This window comes from Actinia tenebrosa, unplaced genomic scaffold, assembly GCF_029948245.1.
Source record: "Actinia tenebrosa isolate PJP-AT-01 unplaced genomic scaffold, QUT_ActTen_1.0 PGA_scaffold6__47_contigs__length_16458017, whole genome shotgun sequence".
Lineage (NCBI taxonomy): Eukaryota > Metazoa > Cnidaria > Anthozoa > Actiniaria > Actiniidae > Actinia > Actinia tenebrosa.
Window position 1 is genome coordinate 7,155,946 of NW_028292583.1, and position 22,120 is coordinate 7,178,065.

Genomic DNA, 22,120 nt, shown 5'->3' on the forward strand with positions numbered 1-22,120 from the left:
AATGACACTTAGAATTGCTAATGAAAAAGTCGACCATTGGTCAGTGTTGCTGCGTTGAGTAGTATATGATGTGGCATATAAGTGTAAGAGTGATGAGTTCAGGATACTAGATCACTGGTCTAGATAGATGAGCAACTGGCTTCTCCGTACTTTGTTGGGGAGAGGGGTATAGGCAAGTTCGTCGTGAAGTACAATTTGATCTTTTTTTTAATGCTGAATAGATAGGGCACGTCCACTCTAATATTTGAAACGCTCCGTATATTCGTCAAACCGCCGAACTGAAATGCATCGAAAGCTAGTTTAACGTCCACACCAGCGTTTTCTTAGCGCGATGATGCAATGTAATCAACTGCGCATGCAAAAAAAAAGGCGTGGTGGTGTGATTGACGTCAGTGTTTTCAAAAGCTTCGAGCTCCGTTTTCGCTGTCTGTTGAAAGTTGTGTGTATAAAGTATTCGAATGTAGTAAGGAGTGTGTATGGAGGCCCACGGCCCCAAAAGCTCTTAGCTTTAATGCCTACCTATTTTTAAATTTTTTAACACTAATACGATGGGCCTTTTTTCAAATGTCTCCACTCTAGAGGGCGTTTTCAAATGCATGGGCTATCGATTGATTTAGTGTGGACGTAAGGCCAAAAGGCACATTGGAAAGTATTGCGTACGCTTCAGTTTTCAAACGAAAATGCATTTGAGTGGACATGATTAATTAAAGTATTGTGGATGGGGACTTTCTTGAATACCATGGTTGAAATTGTCTAATGGACCCATCTTAAAATTGTATTTTAATGCGAGCCTGAAATGGAAATACAAAAGAAATGCCACAATTTCCATTGAGGAAAAGTGTGATTTCCTTTGTATTTCCACGTTGGACTAGATGATTATCCACGACACTTTTGAGTAGGGTCTGATTGCATTTAGCTAAGTTAAGACAATAATGATATCTTCCTTCGTCCTGTTTTTTCCTTTTTGTAATGTCATCATGGTGATCACTGTGCTAACACATTGCGTATTTCGAAAAAGTTTACCATTTTTGTGTTACTACAGTTATATTTTTTGATCAAGAGTTATATTAGCGTCTCATATTACACTGGCCGTACTCTTTTTGTTCTCTTCTTTTCGGGTACTTATCTGGCTTTGTTGTGCCCAACGCATTTTCGAGACCGTCTTCATTTCATCCAAAACTTCAACGTCCTTTCGAGTGCTGATCTTTTCCACGCACACTTTTTTCTTTCTACAGCAACAAGCGAAAAGAGACTTGATTCCTTGGCGAAATGGCTTCGAATGAAGACTATAGATAATTGGGTTTATCGTTGTACTAAAAAGAGGAAACAATATGCAGATCTTTTTTACATCCTCGTTTACTTGCTCCCATAGAATTACAAATAAAGGCAGCCAACAAAGATAAAAGATTACAGTTACAGTCAATAAAAGTTTGGTCAGTTTACGGCGAGCTTTGAGGATCCCTGTGTTGGTTCCTTGTTGAGAAACAGGTTTAAACCAAACGCTGTAAATGATCCGACCATAGAAATACCCCATGAATGAAGCTGGTACAGCGGTGCACGAGATGACCAAAAATAACTCGTATCCAAGGATCAACTTTTTACTCGAATCAGACAAACTATAGCTGGAAACTGTGCTGTTCGCTATGGTAAAGTTGGAAGTTGTATTGACGTGTAGTACCTGGAAATCCATCTGAAATGATAACTGAAGAAGGTAGCTAGGCACTATCAAGAGACAAACAAAGAACCACATCATCAAAATAGTCCTCCACATCTTTTTTTTCGTGATATGAACTCGATGGTAGAAAGGCTTCATAACTGCAAGGTATCTTTCAATGGCGATGGCTACCAGTGTCCAGGAGCTCGAAATTGCGCGACTATAAAATTCCATTTTTACACCCCATTTGCTCAAAGTATCTACCTCTTCACTTTTCTTTTCGTTCAGTTCGTTATATTGTTTGACGATGATAGCTCCAAACAAGAGATCGGTCACTGCCAAATTACTTAATAGACACGAAGTGGGGCCTTGGAGCGATCTAGTCTTGAAAATTGTGAGTAAAACCAGAGAATTCCCGATTAGATTCATGGAAAGGAAAATGAATCTAACTGTTATGATACTGATAGAAAAGACTTCCATCGTAGTTCAGAAACTCTCAGTAACAAATCCGTACCAACGCTCGAACAATTCTGACTGATGCTCTCATAGTCTCCTTCTTTTATGAAACCGGTATAGCCTGTTTAAATTATCCTTCTTATATAAATCATTTATGTATGACCCAATGGATTTTTACAAATGATAAATGTATTTTTTCCGGGGGATAATATATGCATGCAAAGTAGCAGTAAATGGCTTCTAATTTACCTATTTGTTTAGATCATCAGTAATTTCTTAATTTTCATTCCTTTGCTTGCTAACAGACAATTACTAAAAAATATGATAAGAGTATTTTTGAGAAATTCTCTTTTAGTGCTGTTTTGCGAAAATACCCTCATTAGTCAATTTTTTTCCCTTAACATCGAGAGGGTAGTTATTAGTATTAAATTGGTTAAATGATGATGATGAATGAGGGTACGTTTAAATTTTTAATATAAAAATGATGAAAACTTTATTGACAAACTATGAAAACTATATAAGCTGTATATTGAATAAATTAATAAATACATTTTGATTAAAACCAAAACAAAACAAAATAAATAAATAAAACCAAAAAAACTGGTATATGTATATGACTGAAAAAAAATCCAATAAATAGCTATTCAATAATTCTATAAAAACTATTTTCAATTTGTGCATTGTCTATGTCATAATTTAATTTCTTAATAGTTCTTGTTATATCAAAATGATAACATAATTTACTCAATTATTAAAAGATAAGTGAGAAGTCGACCTTACATTTACCTGATAATTCAACTATGAATAATGAAAGCTAAAATAAACTAGAAAAAGGGAGATTTTTTTAAATAAGAACAATCAGAGTACTTCATAAAAAATAAAAAAATTGATTCAATGAGACACCCTCACACCATGGTCGAGTTCCTTTTATTAATTTTGATCGGGTTGAACAGAATAGTTATCATAACAGTTTTCACTTAGGTTTCCTTGGTTGTCAAAGAATAAGATTGAAAAGTGGGGCACATCTCTTATGCGAACAATCAGAGGCACAAAAACTCGAACGGGAAGGGGAAGTCATTTATAAAAGAGCGTCAAAAATGTTCAAGTATAAGCCTAACGGATATTGCTCTTGTTTCAAGTCACCTCGAGGGTCTTTTAGCCATGCGCAGGTGACTGTAAATGTGTTATTCAAGGTTAACACACAGTGAAGGGACTAGTCTCCCCCGCAGTTCGTCACACGATGTTTGTGAAGGGCTATGAAAACACTTAGGCCCGGTTCATACGTCGAACTTTTCATGTATGAACCGGGCCTTATACACATTTGCAACATGATTCCCTCGTATTTGCTTATAGTTCTCGTCAGCTGCTTTACATCATGCCTCATGTTAATACTCTGTTACCAGTTCCTGATGAGAAACACGTTTTTATTTTTCAAATTAAGATAAAGAATCCATTATGGTAGATTATGATAGTTTCATCTATAAAGTATGTATTGTTAAAATCTTTCGTTAATGTTAATTGCGCTCGAGGCGGCATGGCGACACCTGCTAGCCCTTACACGAATAAATGGATTTACTATAAAAAGCTAGTGCTCTAGCAATGCGCATCAATGATTGATCGACTCCATATGAAAAATAAATAAACTGATAAACAAGGACTTAAGAGGAATTTAAAAGTGATGAAATAATATATTATTTTTGTCTGGGTATATTTAGTAATTGTCTTCCTCTGTCCTCCAGCTGTGTTCGTGCTTCAGGATAATCCGTTAAAGCTTCCAACAGATTGTCTTTAGACAAACACAACAGATCAGAAAAACCGACCGAACGTACGTCTGCAGTCCTACGATTCCCAATTTCTGTTAAATTTAGTATACTAATCTCCCCAAAGTAGTTTCCCTCCGAGAGCGTTGCAAGAACTGTGAGGCCATCTTGCCCCACGACTTGAAGACAACCGCTTTTGACTACGTACATTTCTTTTCCGACATCTCCTTTTCTGCAGATATAATCACCAGGAGAGTAAACCTGGGATTTAAGTTTAATTACAATCTCGCGCAGAAGTCCTGGCTCGCAGTCTGCGAAAATTGGAACGCGTCTGAGCGCCGCAAGGTGAACGTATACCGCAATTTGCGCGCGCAGCTTCTCGGGTAGCTTTTGAAGCACTCGTTCATGATCTAACGAATGTTTTGTTTGCCACATATATTCAATCCAAGAGACAACTCGGTTTTCCAAGTCGTGCCCAACATTATTGTTTTGAAGATACTGCTTGATTGTGTCGGAGTCGCTAAGGAAGTCAACTCGCGCGCGCATTATTTGTCCTAAGATGGCGCCAAACTGCCCAACTAGGGCTGCAAAAGTCAGATATCCAAGCGTCAAGTCTACAATCACAAAGAGAAGTTCCATGTTTGTCTCTGGCGGGTTTTCGTTTTCTCCTGTGATCATCATTCTTGCTGACCAATAAACACTGTATAAATACTGACGAGATAGTTTATCATACCCTGGGGAGGTAAGGTTGGGGTAAACCCATTTATCAGAGCCAAAACCTATTGCTTCTGATGTAGCAAAATAAAAGCAAGCATTCCAGTGAAACACGAGAAGAAAGGCTGACACTACAGCACTCGTGCGCAAGACATTTGGGTACCGTGTCTTCGTTTCGGATTTTTGGAAGAGTATTAAGATTCGATACAGCCGTAGAATCCTGGGAATTCGAACGATAGTTTGATCAGTACCAACGACAAAATAGAGCAAGTCATACGGTAGAATTGATAAGATGTCCAGTTTGAAGTCAATTCTGCTAACCATGTAGTTCTTTCGTAACTTTTTCAGATCTCTGACGAGAAGACCTTGATCAAGATAAGCTGAAGGACAAGAAGAAAAGAAAAATGGAATCAACAAGTAACGTATACATCGAGACTAAATTACTCTGAATGCAGCGAATGCGAGCAACCTGCATGGCAGCGACAAGAAGCTTTAGAAACTACGATTCTTTTTCAGAATTCACGAGTGACTTCAACCTCACGTCTGCCTAGGAATTCAATAAAATTTAAAATGCCGACTTTCACTATTAGTTTAAAATTTAGCTCTACATTTTCCCACTCGACGAAATTTGTTGAGTTAATATATAAGTTATTATGCTGTTTCTGTTGGATACAAGTTTCATGAAGGGTGTGTTGACGGCGCAGTTGTTCCTGGTGAACATTTGATAGTATATAACACCGTTCACAATAAACTGAAGTTGGACTTTTATATGCGAAACACGGTTTGTCCAACGATGGTGCCGCTGGCAACAAATGATTACTTTTGCACAGAGTAAGAATGTTACTACGTAGAATTCCTCGTAAAACTTTTAACTTGTAATGCCTTTGTCGTACACTTGTAAGTTGTATGCGGAAAAACTTTGCTTCGTATATCCTCGACAATTAATATCCTGGGTTTAGTTGCAGACTAAAGGCGCGGATACACGGTGCAATATTTGGCGCGCAATATTGCAGGCAATATTGCTAAAGTAGGATCGTTTTCTACTTCATCATCGTGTGACATGGCTCGCAACATCGATTACCTGTAATATTGCGCGCAATGTTGCACTGCTTGTCCGTGGCGTAATGCCTACACAAAACCGCTGTAGTTGCTTCCGCGAACAAATGATTATATTTACCTGTTCGAAACTGAACAAAAATGTCCAGCCCGTAAATGACATCACACAAATAGTCCAAAACAAACCACAATGCAGGAGAACTATCATGAAGTTGGTGGAAACACTGCCTTGCAATGATGAAGATCAAGTTATACAACACTGCTATGGCAATCACCAAAAGCCAAACAAACAATGTCTTTCCAGACGGGTCTATTGTCCAGTTCTTGTATGTAGCGACGTTAAATTTGGAAGTATCGAAAGGATCTCGAGATGGTTCTATGCTGCCGAGACTAACAGTAGGGTCAAACATTTCCAGTCGCTCTAAAAACGAGTCAGCTCGCTGTTGTTGTTGCTGTGGCTTTTTGCGACTTTTTTTCAGCCATGTTGATGCCATTTGAATAGTTCGAGCAACTTTTGGGAAATTTGTTTCAGACCCGTCAGAATTACTGTTAGTTACTTCGCTGGTATCAATTGCCTTGTCCCTGTTCTTTTTTGGAAGACTTGCAATCTCACGAAGTGCACCGCTTTTATCGAATCGTCTGTCGTTGGAGTTGAGCTCGTTGTCATGGTGCTTGTACCGACCGTCCAAAGGTGGTAGTTTTCGCCTTGAAGAAGGAAAGCTGTTGCGACTTTGTCTTACAGACAGCATGTTTCTCTCCCACCGTTGCTGTGTCCTTTGATCTCCGCTGTTTGTTTCACTGCGTTCTCTTTTCGTTATAGTTATCCTGGGCTCCAGCATCTTGGATTGAAATTAAACAAACTTTGAAGCATCAACTGCCTGGACCACGAGCACTTCACTCTCTACTAATGAACTTAGTTCTTGTCAAAGACATGCAAAACTGAGTGATTTCCGATTTAGCATACTTTGAAGTTTTATTCCTAAGTCAACAAGTTAAGACCTAACTCCTCAGAAATCTAAAGACCGTGCCTTTGCATACAAAGCCAATCAGCCAATGAACGGAGCTAATCCTGCTCTTTTAACACAAGAGAGACAGTTATTGGGCTTTCTGCTTGTATAAATAAAGTCTGGCCTGATTCTAAGCTGACTAGAATATCATTATGCCTTCACCGAAGTGTTTAGCATGATACGTATAGTTGACATAGCAGTTATTTTTGTTTGGTTAGCGCCGATTGAGTGATTAAAAAGGCTTTGGAAAGATTTTTTAAATAACACGAAGGTCATGATGCACTAAATTTGTGTGGACACCAAGGACATGAAAACTTGAAGAAATTTACTTTTTCTCACAAAATATCTTCTCAAATATTGCCGTGTCACTCGTTTAAGCTTTGGCAAGAATTGAAAATGCTGTCCCGGCCTGAAATGGTTAAGGCAGCCTGTCACGAGCAATCATCAGCCAACTTCTGCCGGCTTTGATCGGACGGATTAGGCTAATCCTAAGCCTTCAGTGTTAATTTGTCAGCTGATTGAAGCATGTCTCTAGTGTTTAAACTTAATGAAAATGTGGAACATGTTGCCTAGAGTAGAGCTGAATTCCGGGGGGGGGGGGGGGGGGGGGGGGGTTGTTTTTCGTACGCGCAGACAACGATATTGCATCATTGGCGTATCTGCGTACTATAAATGCTAGCATACATAACACAAATAAATTGCTTGAGCTGCCTGTGCTTGACTGCCTGTTGGCCTGTTGGCATGTGGGAAAAATTTATGTCTTTGGGTTACCTGTGGAACATTAACAGTCTCTCCTCTTTCAGATTTTACCAGAGGAACCCCAAGCGATTTAAAATTAAATATTCTCTACTAACCCATGAACTGTTTTGGTTAAATTGTGTTGCATATATCATTGTCATTATGCAATATATTTTATGAAACACTTAATTTGATAAAAAATTCTTGACTCATTTGTGAATTATTTTATTAATATTTTTCGATCGGGGCGAATTTTGCCAATTTGTTGCTTTCGATAGTCGGTTTTCGGTCTAGTAACCGTAAATGTAAAATGTTTGTCTAAATCTTTACGCTACATATACTTTCTTTCTAATCTCACCAGATTTTTACGGGTTAATTTTGTATTATATCGTTTTATAGCTCATTGAAGTCATTGAAAACCTGAACCATATCGTATTTGGAGAAATTTGCATAAAAACACAAGACCACGTTTGTATTTGAACACGTGATCAACGTTCAAAGCGAGGCAAATTCTGTTTAAATACATTAATGTCTCACACACGTAACCAGCCGGGCGTTGTGGCGTGCGCCTGTGATCCAGTGACTTGGAGGCTAGAGGTGGTGAATGGCTTGAGATGTGGATTCCTGTTGGTCGTCGTGCTATGTCGATCGGGTGTCCACACTAAGTCGGGCGTCAATATGGTGGTTTGAGAGGAGTCTTGAGTCACCAGGTTAGTTAAAGAGGAGCGTACCGGCCCAGGGTGGAAACACAGCAGGCAAAAGCTCCCGCGTTCGACAGTAGTGGGATAGCATCTGTGAATAGGCGGCGGTTGACAGCCATATCGAGATAGTGGAACCCATCTCTTTTTTTCTTAGTTTTCTTTTTGCTTTCTACTTATTTTTGCTTTTTAACCTTTTTTTTTTTTTTTCTTTTTCTTTTTTTTTCTTCTTTTTCTATTTATTTTTGCTTTTTAGCAATATTCTTTTTTTTTGCTTTTTTTTAAATTTTGCTTTCGTAAAAAAATTTTTCTTTTTTTTTGCTTAGACTTTTTAGTTTTTGTACACAGATTTTATCTTCGGTTTTCTTTAAAAATATTTAAACTTAAATTTTTTTCATTTTAAAGTTATTTTTATGAATGTAATTTTTTTCCTTCTTCCCTTTTATTCGGGGGGGGGGGGGGGGGGGGCACACAGATTTATTAATCTTTTTACTGTTATGATCACGTAATAAACTATTAGTTCTATAGTGACTGAGCAATCAGTCGCTGTATTTTGACATAAAATAATATTTTAAAAATTATTATTCTTATCTTTTTTTCTCTATTTCTATTTACCAATGTACGTATTTACTATGACTCATGATTTTTTTTTTTTGGAACAAAATTTGTTTAATTTGTTTATCTTTAGTTAATTAATTTTATACTCATAATTTTTATGGAATTGGGGCCGCTATCCATTTATTCTGAGATGTGATAATTGTTAACATGAGAGCAAGGAAATTTCAGGCAAAAGGTTTTATTTTCTACCGTATATATATCTTGGAGTGAAATTGTTTTGTATAACAAAGTAGGCAAGGAAATTTTATTATCATCTGTTCTCAAGAAAATAAAAGGGCAAAAGACAATACAAGATCTTTTCTTTATGACAGCTTTGATATCTCATGCCCTCGATGTACATTATGTGGCTATATTTGCAGTCACCCCTTATTTCCAATATCAAAGACAGCATCAAGTAGTGTTCCTGTCCGCCTCAGGGCCTTAACAGCCATATTCCTGTCTACATTAAGTTGCTTAATCAAGATGTCAATGTCAGTCTTATCAAGACCATCTTCACACTCACTCGCTTCTCCAAAAGCTAGAAACATAGCACCATGGGTTAAAAAAGCATTCGCATTTTCTGGAACTATCATTTTCCCCTTGTGAATAAGCTTCAGCTTTCCAACTGGTATCCTAAGAAAGTCAGATATTTGTTGGAAAGTTGAATTATTGTCATCTGGTTTCTTTACTATGTCAACTTTCTTTTTTTCTTTGTTGTGTCTTATGAATATAGTAACAGTTTCACCATTCCATTGTGAAATTCCTTGGATCTCATCATTGGTATCTGTTTTACTGGTGCAATTTTCTTTGGGTGACTCTTCCTCCGACTCCTTCTTTAAGCTTGACGACAATATTTTTCCATTATTTAGAATATTTTCTTGCTTTTCGTCAATATTCTGAAAATTTTCCATTTGTTGCTCAAGCTGTTTCTCATCATTCATAACTTTACTTGAGTTGCCATGGTTTTCTTTCACTTTATTCTCTTTTTCTTCCAGAATTTTATTTTGATAAATAATTCCTTTCAATGCTTTTTGTTCCTTTGTCTTAAACTTTACTTTTGTACACTTTTTCTTGTGGCTAGGCCAATCCTTTATTTGACATTCTCTTGAGCTATAAAAAATATTTTCAAAACTCAAAAATCATCTTTACAAGTGGGTCTATAATCACCTATAAACTGTTAGCTTATAAGCTTTCAAAAAAAAAAAGGTTTCAAAATCATGTAATAATATTATACAAACCAATAAAGGATTGCTCGACATTGAGTACACAGCTTCATAAACCTTACTGTCTTGTCACAGTATGAACACTTTAAAGTTTGAGTGACAGTAGTTTGAGCAGGAAAAGTTCCACTGCAGTCCGCCATCTTGAAATACCCTGACGGGATATTGCGGGACAAATCCCGCGTTGGCGGGATCAAAAACGACATGCGCACCAGTGATCTGATTATTTTGGTTAGCTGAGCAAAATAAGCGAAGAAGAAATGGTTTGTACAGGACGTTATTGTCAAGACTAGGCGATCAAGTAATGGGAACAGAGCTCCAATGGTGAGTTAAAAATATTTTCAACATAGTGTTATAAGGCTTGACTTCAAATCTCTGTGTTTTTTTTGCAAAGGGTGCCAGCGCTTCGCAGCTCGAGAAAGACATAGGACAAGAATTCCCTCCAAACGAGCACTTCTTTGGCTTGGTGAACGTAAGGATTTCTCTTGAATTTCCACCTCTTTCTCTCGTTTTCTAGAACGAAAGTTCAACAAATAAGCCTTACCTTATGTTTTTTCAACAGTTTGGCAATACTTGCTACTGCAATTCCGTTCTTCAAGCACTGTTTTTCTGTCGGCCATTCCGTGAGAAAGTATTGGCGTACAAACCTGTGTCAAAGAGAAAAGAGACTCTTCTCACTTGTCTTACAGATTTGTTTAATAATATTTCCTCGCAAAAGAAAAAAGTCGGCGTAATTGCACCAAAAAAGTTCGTAGCTAGGCTAAGGAAAGAGAATGGTAAGATGTTTTTATATTGGATTCACTTAATTTGAACAATTAATAAATCCCAACGTCCCTGTCAATCTGTTGTTGCAACAAATACTTTAGCTTGGGGTCATTAAATTTCACCTGCAACGATTTTTATGGTATTAAACTTTTTTTGCACCTTCGTTTATAGGAAAATTTCCCTCATTTACTCCTCAAATACACCAAATCACAATTGCCATTTAAAACATCTATTTTTCCTTCTTATTTTGTATATATTATACATATTCTGTACATGTATGTACTGTTTTACAAGCTACTAAAAATGTTTACAGTATTGATGTAAATACTTCTCAACAGACATCTTTGCTAAATTTATATTTTGTTTTCCAAGCACCATATATTTCTGTAAATATGATGATTTTTGTTGTCTCATTAGTCAATAGTTTTATTATTATTTTCCATTTTTTAAAAGCTTGAATCCCTTTGAACTTAAAAGTAATTTGAATTTTTTAAAAATTGACAGCAATTAGAGTAACTAAAATAACTCAGATACGGTAGCACGGGTGACGTAGCGGTGAGAGCGCTCACCTCTCACCAATGAATGGGAGGGGATGAGAGGATGAAAAATGGAAAGACTGGAAGAGAATGAAAGAAAGTTACATTGTGTTATATTTAATGTGAAATGATGTTTGCAGATGGTTAAATTACTTCTACCATATATCGCACAACAGACAATACTGTAGATGTGATAACTAAAGTGTCTGTATTAGAGAGCTTTTAATATGAAAATTATTCAAGTCCTCTTTGCCTTGACAAGTCATATTGTTATTGACACAGTAAATTCATGGCATACATTTTGTAGTGGTTGAAAAACTGGAATATTTTGGATATTAATTCACCAAAATTAAGAAAATTTGATAGAGTGCAAACAATATATCTATGAAACACTAATTACTAAATTGTTCAAAGTAGTGAAAACAAAACAAAGAAAACAATAGCATAAAATAGTGTAAGTTAGTATTACTAATATTTCACGGATATATTGTTTGCACTTTACCATAAGATTTTTTGTTTAGACAAAATCAACACCAAGATTGCATGAGCTAAAAATCCCTTCTTACTCTTAAATATAATATTATGTTATATATGTCATTATTAATGTTTATTGTTTTTGTACATTTTTCAGAGTTATTTGATAACTACATGCAACAGGATGCACATGAATTTCTGAATTATTTACTCAACACGATAGGTGACCTCCTAAGAGGTACTTCTAATGATTACTATTTATGAGTTTATTTGTTTTAATAACAACAAGAGGGTTTTTATTAAGGGTCAGAGATTGGAGAATACTCCAGTAACTGACCAAAGTCCCGGGGGGGTACTCCCCTATATTTGCTATATGGGTATGTGCCACCCTATAGGGTATGGTTTTTCGGCTTTTGGGTCTGGGGTAGGGTATCATTTTTTGACATTTTGTCTGGGGTAGGGTATCATTTTAGTCTGGGATAGGGTTAATGATTTGGTCGTTTTTGTCTGGCGAATAGGCTACGCTTTCTGCCGACACAAAAGCAATAAAAATATTAAAATAAAATAAATCGTAAAAGTAAATATCGATTGCAATCGATTGTAAAACCGTATTTTCCATCTTTTAGTCTGGGATAGGGTGTACAATTCTTAATGTTAGTCTGGGAAAGGGTATGTAAAATCAAAATTTTAGGTCTGAGATAGGGTCAGGATTTTGAGGTCCTGGCGGCACACCCCTACCCAAGTTGGGGTGGTAGTATCCCCCCCAGAACCAAAGTTCTCTGGCTTAAACTACCATGATCTTCCCCTAATTTTATTTTAAAACTAAATGAAAACGCTGTGGATTCTCCAAGATAACAAACATTCCTTATTTCAATCAGGCGAAAAAATCAAAGATAAGGAAAAAGAAAAGCATAATAGCACAGGGAGCATAAGCAGCAAAAGCAGCTTGTCTTCAAACAGTACTGTAGGCTCCAATGGAACTGCAAACAATAATATATCCAGTGGTCCATTTACTAATAGCGCAAATCACTCCAGCACTTCGTCAGACCATAAATTTGAACCCACTTGGGTTCATGATATGTTTGAAGGAACTCTGACGAATGAGACAAGATGTCTTTGTTGTGAAACAGTAAGTAATACAATATAGTAATTAAAATTAATTAATCAGCAGTCACTTTGATTATATGACTGTATTTATTGCTATAATATAATTTTATAAAAAATTGTAACTGGTAAGGCCAGATATGTATTGTTTGCACCTGCATGTGATGACGATGATGACGATGATGATGACAACGGCAACAACGACGATGACGATGATGATGATGACAACGATGACCATGATGATGACGATGATGATGATGATGATATGCATGATGATGATGATGATATGATAATGATATAACATGTTGATGAGGATGATGATGATGACACAGTTATGTTTTCTTTTTCAGGTCAGTAGCAAAGACGAATCATTTCTGGATTTGTCTGTTGATGTTGAGCAGAACACTTCAATATCACACTGTCTCAGGTAAATTACATATTATGTAACAAATAATGATATCTGTCGCCAGTACATTACATATGTAATATATATATACAAAGGAGCAGTCAAAATCAATCTTCTCCTGGTTGGCACTGGACTATCGTGTAGGAGGTGGTGGGTTTGAGCCTTAAACTATCTAGTGAGTTAAAGGTGATGCCTTTAATCTGAAATTATCTTTAGACTTTTGCCATGGCTGATGTGGCTGATGGCACCATGGATGGACGAAAGTTTCTTAAATAATATTAATAATATTTGCTTCATAGATTAGAGATTATCCAAAGACTTAAATTCCCTAAACTTATTTTGATTTTGTCTATTAATTGACCATTCAGTAAACCATGATTGATTGATTAATCATGTATTAGGTCAGACAGTCAAATGAACTAACTAACTAACATTGTGTTTGAGGAACTTTAGAGATTAAATTTCTTTCATTGACAAAATTTATTCAATTGTCAACAGGGGATTCTCCTCTACTGAAACACTAAGCTGCGAACACAAATACTTTTGTGAAACATGCTGTTCAAAGCAAGAAGCTCAGAAAAGGTAATTTGCATTACTAGTGAATAACTATTTCCTTAGCAGAGGGGGATTTGGACAGTTTTCAAAAAAAATAAGGGTAGGGGATCTGATTAGGATGAATTACATTAGGGTTTTCTTAATATAAATAAGGAAGTTGTGCATTAGTAGACACATAATATTTCTTCATTTTTGATCTTAAGTCATTTCCTGAGTATTGTTCCTTCATTTGTTGTTGATTGTTGAGAAATCGTTACGATATACACAGATATATGAAACTCAAGAGGGGAAAAATGGGAAAATACTAATGCACAAACAAAATCAGTCTATTCTTCTAAATCTTTGGTAGCTAGAAATTTTCTAAAAAGTACAAAAAAATTCTTATGGCAATTTTTAAAAGGCTTAATTTATATATTTATGTGGAATAAATTGACCTCTCTATTTAATGTCAATTTAATGTTGATTGATTTTATTACATCAGTGATTATTGTTACTCAGATATGATTGTTTTTACTGTACAGAATGCGAGTGAAAAAGCTACCCAAATTACTGGCCCTTCACTTAAAAAGATTCAAGTATAATGAGACAATACAGAGATATTCTAAGCTGTCCTACAGAGTAGTTTTCCCCCTTGAATTAAGATTATTTAATACTGTAAGTATTTTGTGAACCACTGTCATTTTTTGGATCTGTTTACTCTATTATTGCCCAGGGGGGGTACTCCGCCAGAATTTGGGTAGGGGTGTTCCGCTGGGACTCTGAAAGGGGTACCCTGTTTATAACAAAAAAAGTCCAAATTTGTAGACCCTGTTTATGACAAAAGATATAATTCATTGAACTGAGTTCCTGTTACAAGTATCATGTCATCTCGCGTATGGTTTTTTTACGACCATAATAACCAGTTTCGGTCAATACGAAAGTAAAAACCCTGAATATGACGGGAAGCTCAGGAAGAACTTGGAACTTGAGTGAAATTGCATACCCTGTTTATGACAAGAAGCTCGAAAAACCATACCCTGTTCAGTGGATCATCCCCGTATAGTCCATATATGGGAGTACCCCCCCCCCCCCCCCCAGGGTATTATTGCTGCATTAGTATTTCTATTGGAATGCTTCATCATTAATATCTGCAAACTGACGTCAGTTCTTTATTTTCAGTCTGATGATGCCATTAATAATGATAGATTGTATGATTTAGTGGCAGTTGTTATTCATTGTGGAAGGTAAGATAAAAATGCAATTAAAATATTTTTCTCAAGTAAATCGATGAGTTCAAATTTTCTGTACCTTGAGCAAATTACTTATCCTCCAATATCTCAAAAGCATTTTAAAAACCTAGGTCAAAAAATGGAGAAAATAGGCAATGAAGTAAATGCACCAATGCTTAACAGCAATTTTATATTAATTCTGATTTCAGTAAAAACATGCTCATTCGAAAATTTCATTTTTCCTTTGGAACCTCTAAAAAAAATTAGCATTGGATTGTTTGCATCTGCATATTTGCAATTTGAAGTTGCATGGTATTGCGCGGATAATACCCAGTGGAGCCACCTTAAATATAAGCTGGCAATTTTCTACAATAAAATTTATTGCATTACTTTTATTTATTGTTATTGATTAATTAATTTCTATTCTTTTTGCTACCAACAGTGGGCCTAATAGAGGGCACTACATTACAATAGTCAAAAGCAATGGTTTTTGGTTACTCTTTGACGATGACATAGTGGAGGTAACAATTTAAAACAAGAACAATAATAGTCTTTATTAAATAAAAATGAGATTTAACAGTGGCATTTCTACAGCCAGTAGCTCTTCATACGCTATCAGTGCAAAGTAGAATTTAGAAGTTGATCTTTGTTGAGGGAAAAAAAACTGGAGAACCAGGAGAAAAATCCTTGAAGCACAGGAGAGAAACAACAAGAAACTCTACTTACATTTAACACTGTCATGTGTTTATAGTAAATTATCAAAATCCTTTTTGAATAAAGTCAAACATAAAGTGCACAGTCAAAAAACTGTTATTTTGGGGATCAAACCCTGGTTGTCTTGGAGAGGGGCAGGCACTCTCACCACTATGCCACCTGTTCTTCTTGGCAGGTGATGCGATGATATTAAGTAATCCATATATGATAATTATATATTGATCTTGTCTTCTCATTTCTTTGCACAGAAAATAGAGCCACATACCATAGAGGATTTCTATGGCTTGACGTCAGATATCCACAAGTCATCTGAATCAGGCTACATCCTGTTTTATGAGGCTAGAAACTAAGACAGCAATAAATTGACTAAGAATGACTTTTATGAATATTAATTTCAGATTAAGAATCATAAAATAATTAATTCTATCATTTGCAGTTGACATCAAAATGTTCTAAGGCCAAACAAAAAATAAGTGTGTTTCCTGTTGCATGAGAAAAATAATTGGGGTCGTTAGGCCAGATTTTTTTTACTGATACAAAAGTGGAAATGAGCTTACTAGGAACCCTGTGGTGCATCTGGGAATGAAAAAAATAATAGGGTCGGCAAAAATCGGCAAGAAAATTAGGGTCAGTTGCACAACAGGAAACACACTCTTATTTTTTTGTTTGGCCTAATAGTCTGCTAAAACATGAATGTAACCGGCAAGCCTAAGACATTTTTGGCATGGAGAAATAATAATCCAATAATCCACAGGATAAACAAAGCCCCTTCTATACAATCAGCTTTTGTTGCAATGTTTATGATCATTTGAGCACCAATATTTTCTGTGGCTTCAGTTCTCCAACTCTGTTCTCAATATGGAGTTGAAGTTGCAGCTATTAGGGGTTCTAGAAGCTCTTTCCTCCCCATTCCTCTTTGAGGCTCTGGAGCCCAAATTGCTGCTGATTTGTTTGCTCAAGTTGCCAAAAACATTGTACCAAGTGTTGTAATTTTAAGGTTTGCCTTGATGTAATTTTCTTAAAGACAATTTACCTAGAAATGAACTTCAAATCAAATCACTGAGCTCTGTTTGAAGTTTTTAATGCAGGTGGTCAACTGAATTTTTGGTTTCAAATGTTATCAAACCTAATGTTTTGGCAGAGCATTAATGAACATGTTTTGATGACCCCTGGGTGCAAATGCCTGTAAACCAGCAATACATATAAGCACATCATCATCATGAATAATTATGTCAGCATTAATAATTATTAGTAAATAAATTATTGATCTCCCGTGGTCCAGAAGATATAAGGGAGGTTAGAATAAAATTAGAGTTAAATGTCAGAAAGGTTCATTGTAAAAAAATTGAAATATTCTATGTCTTACATGCTTGTATATGTGATAAGGACTATGAAAACACTTGCAAAATAATATCTGTCATTTAAGGTTTTTTTTTTACAAATCGTTTGGGATTTTAGGCACTTTTGCTTGGCTCGTGATTTTTTTCTTAGTACTCCTTGCAGAAAAAGGTACTGACATAAGGGGTTGTTTCTATATATTTGACTGCGATACCTTTACTGTAGTATCCTTGAGATGGTATAGCCTCTTACACATTACAGTCCTTTTGATTGTTATACAACACTTCATTTCTCTCAGATCAATGTCTGTAGGATCACTCTATATACATGTACAGCATAGCTTATTCAATTGTGCTTGCAATTTGAATTTGAAGGCCGGATTTTTGCTCAGAAAAGCAAGTTGCACTTAGTTTGCATTTCAGGGCTAAACATTAATGGCTACTCAATCTGGACATAATGACTGTCCACAATGGACAAATCAACATGTGAGTAAGCTGGCATTTGACAAGACAAGTGTCAACTTTGGCTGGCCATTGTCTGATCATTATTTTTACCACTGCATGCACATTTAAAATGTATTCTCTCAAGGGGTTTGTGGAATAACCAGAGATGTATCCTGTAAATTTTTCCTGGTATTAGTATCCTATATAATCCTTTGAAATGAACTGTAAAACAATAGTATTTTGTTACATTAATAGACTTAAAAGACTGTGTGTATCATGTTATGCTAATGCAGAAAAATAAAAGATTTGATTGTAAGAGATGTTTTTCAGTTTATTATAGATTACTGTTGCTTACAGAGTGCACCATATAATTTGCTTACATGTGACTTTTTGGAGTTGACTGGGGGGCAAACAAGGGGTTGACTGAGGGGCAACTAGCGGATGTTAAGTCAAAACATGTCAAAATAAGCCCTCAAACTATTGTATTTGACTATTTTCACGACATCAAACCAGAAAACTAGAGATCAAAACAACCTCCAGGATTCTACAAGCCATTAAAAACACAGCTATTATGGGTAGTGATGTCTATTGATATCAACTATTCTTCTAGAAGATTTGATGTGTTCACCATAATGACAGATTGCACCTGCTCTTCAAATTCAATAAACTTAATGCAAACGATATTATAGGCCGCTCTTTGTTTAAGATTTTTCCTCATTAGCATAAAAAATTCAAGCTACAAGCAAACCATCTCCAGAAATCGAAAGAGAATGTCTTATTTAGTAACTACTGAAAATTTGAGAGTAATAAGTTCAATATTAAAAAAACGTAAACAAAGATAGGCTTATAACTTTAACATTCTAGAAAAGTTGGGAACATCTAAAACACATTAAAACTTTGTTTACAAACTGCATTGTGGTTTAGTTTCACTATGGGTATCTTTTTTATTATGTATTATTGACCCATTTGGTTTGGGTGTAATATTTTCTAACTTTGTGTAGTTCCAGAAATCATTCATACCCACCCCACAGAGGAATTTGGAATTTTCCGAAGAGTAGGGGGGTCAGAGAAAGAACAAAAATTACAGAGTTTGTATGGAAGAAAATTGGAATTTCCAGGTGGTAGGGGGTGTCTTAAAAAAATTCCTCTGTGAGGGGGTATGGATAATTTTTGGAACTACACATTACCTAATAAGTAAAATTCTTGAATTAAGTCACATCCATAAATGTATCGTTTCATATATTGCAGTTAAACAAAGACAGTATAACAAAAAATAATAGAGTGGTCTGAAAATGGGAAAACATGGCCAAGTTAAATGGGTCTATTTGACATCCATGTGTATGCTGAGCTTAATCTACAATAACACTGTGTCATTCAATCAAGGGAAGCATGTTTTTCAAGTTCTATGAATGTCTAATAATGTAGTGTTAATATCTCTAGTGAAGGAGTTTGTTTTTAATGATAGAGTGAAGTCATTAAACCCGTGAAATAGACATTAGGCTAACACACTTTAGTAGACCCTAATTCCATTGTTTTCTTTTGTATCTGTTTGACTATTACAGGTAGACTATTAATTTTTATTTCATGGGCTAAATGCCTTCACTCTAGTAGCACTTGTGGCATTACTGAAGGTCTTCTATCTTTGGTAAGGGCTGTATTGCTGTGGGAAATCAAAAAGATGCTTGTACTGTTCACCAGTGACGAGTGGAAGAAGGCCAGCAGTAGGGATAACATTCCATGACAAATACATGCTTACATTTTTTAGTCCCCTGAAAACAATTCAAGATTTAACAACATCAATAAATAACTAATGCTCAGGGTTTTCATTAAGGGTCGGCAGATTAGAGAATGTCAAATTACCAGGCTTAAATTACCATTAATAACTTAGTAATTTGTAATATGTTCACTTGGTTCCCAGGACTCTCTCGAAGTTCATGATCTTATGTTAATAATTTCAAAACTTAATTGAAAACCCTGAATGTGACTGGTGTCTTTTTTTAACTTATGAAAATCCAACCACTTTTTATTTCTTTATCGATTGCTACATTATGATTGGTTGACTTAAACGACGCATCTGTGCAGTAAATGCAAAATTGCTTACTTGAGACCATTCCCATCATCAAAGAAATAATACTTGGTGTTCATAGTGTTAAGCTTTATCTTTGACTTGTCTTCACGGAGAATGATCTTATCCCAAAGCACAACCTGGTTAAATTTCTGCAAAAACAAGAAATAAACTTGCATAAATTAAAATTTAGCATCCTCATTTCTTCTCTCACATTCACTTATTCTCTCACTTTTTTCTTCAAAAAAATTATCATGATAAAAAAAATATACTCAAATTAAAAATGATAAATTTTATGTCCTCCGTATTCACTCCCATTAATTATTCATTTCCTTTCATTCTTTTCTTTAACCAATTATTATTGCAACGTTATAAATCCTAATTACATTATTTCTTGTTTCATATTCTGCAGTGAGATAAACAAACAGTTGTTTGGTGTTCCAGTTAAACAGCCTTTCAAAATTTAAGCATGGTTAAGGAAATGTTTTTAGGGACAACCTACATATAGCATACTTAGTTGATGCGATTCATTGTATTTTTATGAATACTCTCCCAAAAATTTTTATTCCTTTTTTCCATTTTATTTATTTGAACTTTTTTTTTCAGTTGCATTAACCCCAAGGGCGAAAGCACTCATCTAGGGGGCTACATTTTATTTAAGTTGCTTCTATAATTTTATAAAACATGACAAGACACCCAACTTGAGTCAACACATATCGTCAAGGTTGCTCAAAAATTAAGGTGAAAATTTGAAAGATGCAAAAGTCAGGTGACTTTCACAGGTCAAATGACAAGAAAGATGCAGTTTCAATCTATCATAGTATGAAGTAATGAGGGAACCTTTTCTTAAGCCAAGGTTAACCATGGGCAGATCCAGGGGGTGGATAGAATGGCTATAGTTACACTCCTACGGAGTGGGGGGAAAATAGGAAAGAATAATAAAAATCTAAAAGAGATGCTATTTGATGACTTTGTAGTAAAAAAGGTAACAGCCATCCTTGTTGAAATTATCCTGGATAAAACTCATTATTATCTAACTATTCAAATTAGAGTACAAATAATGCAGGAGAAAGCCTGTAGGGAGTTCAAATATTCTGCAATATTTGTACTTTAAGTTATTTTGTATAGTAAAAACTGGTTTTGAAAACAAGATCAAAAGAAAAATCATTTTGAAGCCTTTTTTTTGAGAAAAAAGTAAGCTCAGTTGGATAAAGAATGACTTTTTAGACATTTTAGGGTGGAATACCAGTGGACATTTATTCTCAGTTTTGTATTTTGTCGAGCCCAATAAGCACACTCGAAAAAATATCCACCCATATTTCGCCCTAAAATGTCTAATAAGATCTATTTATTACACATTTAGGGTCGATATCCGTGTGATAAAACCGTGAATAAAAACCATATCAGTGAAGTGATACTATATCACTTCACGGTAAACTGGAAACTGCAAATTTTGTCATTTTATACACCCTTAATGCGTAATAAACAAAATATTACATGTTAACAACCTGATATCTTAAATTTTCATTCACTCCTTTTCCAGATATGGAAACTTGTGAACAAAAATGATATCAAGCTCTTAACATGTAATCATCTCTATGTATCCATACCATAACAACTCTATTTGTTTCTTTGATTTTGCAGACAAAGCACAAACTTGACAAAATTCCTAGTCAAGGGGAGGAGGAATTTAACTAGGGCAGAGTCAAGTCCTGACTTTAGTTCTGGTATATAATAGAACTTTAGACCCAAGGGATGGAAATAAGAATATATGATTTATGCATATTGAAAACATTTGGACCTGATTGAATTGAAAGTGGTCATGGCACTACTAGTGGTGGTGGTAGTGGTGGTGGAGGGGGTAGGGGGGAGAGGAGGAGGGATAGAGTTGTTTATGGTTCATACTATCTGAAATATTAAACTTTTAACTTGAAATGTATTAAGAGAAAGAAGGCTTTAATTTTTTGCTACGAGAAAAAAAGAAACCCTTCCAAATATATGCACTATTACTGTACTCAGTACTACAGTTTATATCAAGGATATTTGTCTGTACGTCGAAAGTCAAGACCCCAAGATCATTTTTAGAGTTGGACACACTGAAATCTTGAACATTTTTCCTGCAAAAAGGTATCAAAATACAACATAAGTCATAATATTCGCAACAAAGGCACAAAGCAAGGTACAAAGCATCAACTGTAGTAGTACTCACACTTCGATGTTATCGGTCTTCAAAGTCACACGCACATGGTAGTCAAGAAAAACCGTCGATAAAAAGCACAAAAAAGTCAAGGCCGCTAGAACAGTTAGTGTAAAAGCAAATATCGTATTCAGTCTAGAAAGAAACGTATTCATTGTGCTAAGATCTAAAGAGAAAGTGGGTCATATGTTGGTAAAGTTTTTGTCTTTTTTGTGTTCAACAGATAGATTTGGCGAAAACCTATTGGCTGTCAGCCTGGTCAGTCGGTATCCCCTTCAAAATATGCGTCACGCAAAACACAGGGACCCCAAGCAAAGTAAGTATTTGTAAACTTCCAAAAAATATATGTATATGATATACTTAATTACATATGGTTAGCCTGTAAAAAAACTATAGGTCTAACACAAAAAGCAAA

General features: G+C 35.5%; 4 protein-coding genes and 1 non-coding gene across 5 annotated transcripts; 2 read left to right on the forward strand and 3 right to left on the reverse strand.

Moving 5' to 3' along the window:
• Window positions 1-3,513: 3,513 nt before the first annotated feature.
• On the reverse strand, window positions 3,514-6,654 carry LOC116291534 (cyclic nucleotide-gated channel rod photoreceptor subunit alpha). Its single transcript, XM_031698716.2, has 2 exons — window positions 5,762-6,654; window positions 3,514-4,964 (listed from the first exon to the last, which is right to left on the reverse strand). The coding sequence occupies exons 1-2, from the start codon at window positions 6,477-6,479 to the stop codon at window positions 3,802-3,804; spliced, it is 1,881 nt and encodes a 626-aa protein (XP_031554576.2). The 5' UTR covers window positions 6,480-6,654; the 3' UTR covers window positions 3,514-3,801.
• A 1,279-nt stretch (window positions 6,655-7,933) lies between these two features.
• On the forward strand, window positions 7,934-8,231 carry LOC148905966 (signal recognition particle RNA). Its single transcript, XR_016121629.1, has one exon.
• A 632-nt stretch (window positions 8,232-8,863) lies between these two features.
• Window positions 8,864-10,053, reverse strand: LOC116291515 (uncharacterized). The gene is made up of 2 exons (XM_089039451.1): window positions 9,919-10,053; window positions 8,864-9,790 (listed from the first exon to the last, which is right to left on the reverse strand). The coding sequence occupies exons 1-2, from the start codon at window positions 10,041-10,043 to the stop codon at window positions 9,061-9,063; spliced, it is 855 nt and encodes a 284-aa protein (XP_088895577.1). The 5' UTR covers window positions 10,044-10,053; the 3' UTR covers window positions 8,864-9,060.
• Window positions 10,054-10,093: 40 nt separating this feature from the next.
• Window positions 10,094-17,759, forward strand: LOC116291514 (ubiquitin carboxyl-terminal hydrolase 46). The gene is made up of 11 exons (XM_031698686.2): window positions 10,094-10,224; window positions 10,295-10,372; window positions 10,463-10,676; window positions 11,833-11,913; window positions 12,554-12,804; window positions 13,130-13,206; window positions 13,684-13,767; window positions 14,262-14,394; window positions 14,899-14,963; window positions 15,391-15,469; window positions 15,911-17,759. The coding sequence occupies exons 1-11, from the start codon at window positions 10,222-10,224 to the stop codon at window positions 16,010-16,012; spliced, it is 1,167 nt and encodes a 388-aa protein (XP_031554546.1). The 5' UTR covers window positions 10,094-10,221; the 3' UTR covers window positions 16,013-17,759.
• Window positions 17,760-18,356: 597 nt separating this feature from the next.
• On the reverse strand, window positions 18,357-22,060 carry LOC116291517 (signal peptidase complex subunit 3). Its single transcript, XM_089039452.1, has 5 exons — window positions 21,718-22,060; window positions 21,550-21,625; window positions 19,895-19,969; window positions 19,545-19,660; window positions 18,357-19,212 (listed from the first exon to the last, which is right to left on the reverse strand). Exons 1-5 carry the CDS (start codon window positions 21,858-21,860, stop codon window positions 19,080-19,082), a joined length of 543 nt encoding a protein of 180 aa, XP_088895578.1. The 5' UTR covers window positions 21,861-22,060; the 3' UTR covers window positions 18,357-19,079.
• Between the last annotated feature and the right edge of the window lie 60 nt (window positions 22,061-22,120).

What these genes read in the sequence shown, in the direction of transcription:
- LOC116291534 (XM_031698716.2), bottom strand. Translation starts at nt 6,479, where the DNA reads ATGCTGGAGCCCAGGATAACTATAACGAAAAGAGAACGCAGTGAAACA. An exon ending in TTTTGTTCAGTTTCGAACAG is followed by an intron (nt 4,965 to 5,761) that starts GTAAATATAATC and finishes CTTGTCCTTCAG; the next exon opens with CTTATCTTGATCAAGGTCTT.
- LOC116291515 (XM_089039451.1), bottom strand. Translation starts at nt 10,043, where the DNA reads ATGGCGGACTGCAGTGGAACTTTTCCTGCTCAAACTACTGTCACTCAA. An exon ending in TGTCGAGCAATCCTTTATTG is followed by an intron (nt 9,791 to 9,918) that starts GTTTGTATAATA and finishes TATTTTTTATAG; the next exon opens with CTCAAGAGAATGTCAAATAA.
- LOC116291514 (XM_031698686.2), top strand. An exon ending in GATGTCTTTGTTGTGAAACA is followed by an intron (nt 12,805 to 13,129) that starts GTAAGTAATACA and finishes TTTCTTTTTCAG; the next exon opens with GTCAGTAGCAAAGACGAATC. An exon ending in AATTAAGATTATTTAATACT is followed by an intron (nt 14,395 to 14,898) that starts GTAAGTATTTTG and finishes CTTTATTTTCAG; the next exon opens with TCTGATGATGCCATTAATAA.
- LOC116291517 (XM_089039452.1), bottom strand. Translation starts at nt 21,860, where the DNA reads ATGAATACGTTTCTTTCTAGACTGAATACGATATTTGCTTTTACACTA. An exon ending in CTTTCGACGTACAGACAAAT is followed by an intron (nt 19,970 to 21,549) that starts ATCCTTGATATA and finishes CCATGCTTAAAT; the next exon opens with TTTGAAAGGCTGTTTAACTG. An exon ending in AATATGAAACAAGAAATAAT is followed by an intron (nt 19,661 to 19,894) that starts GTAATTAGGATT and finishes TTGTTTTTGCAG; the next exon opens with AAATTTAACCAGGTTGTGCT.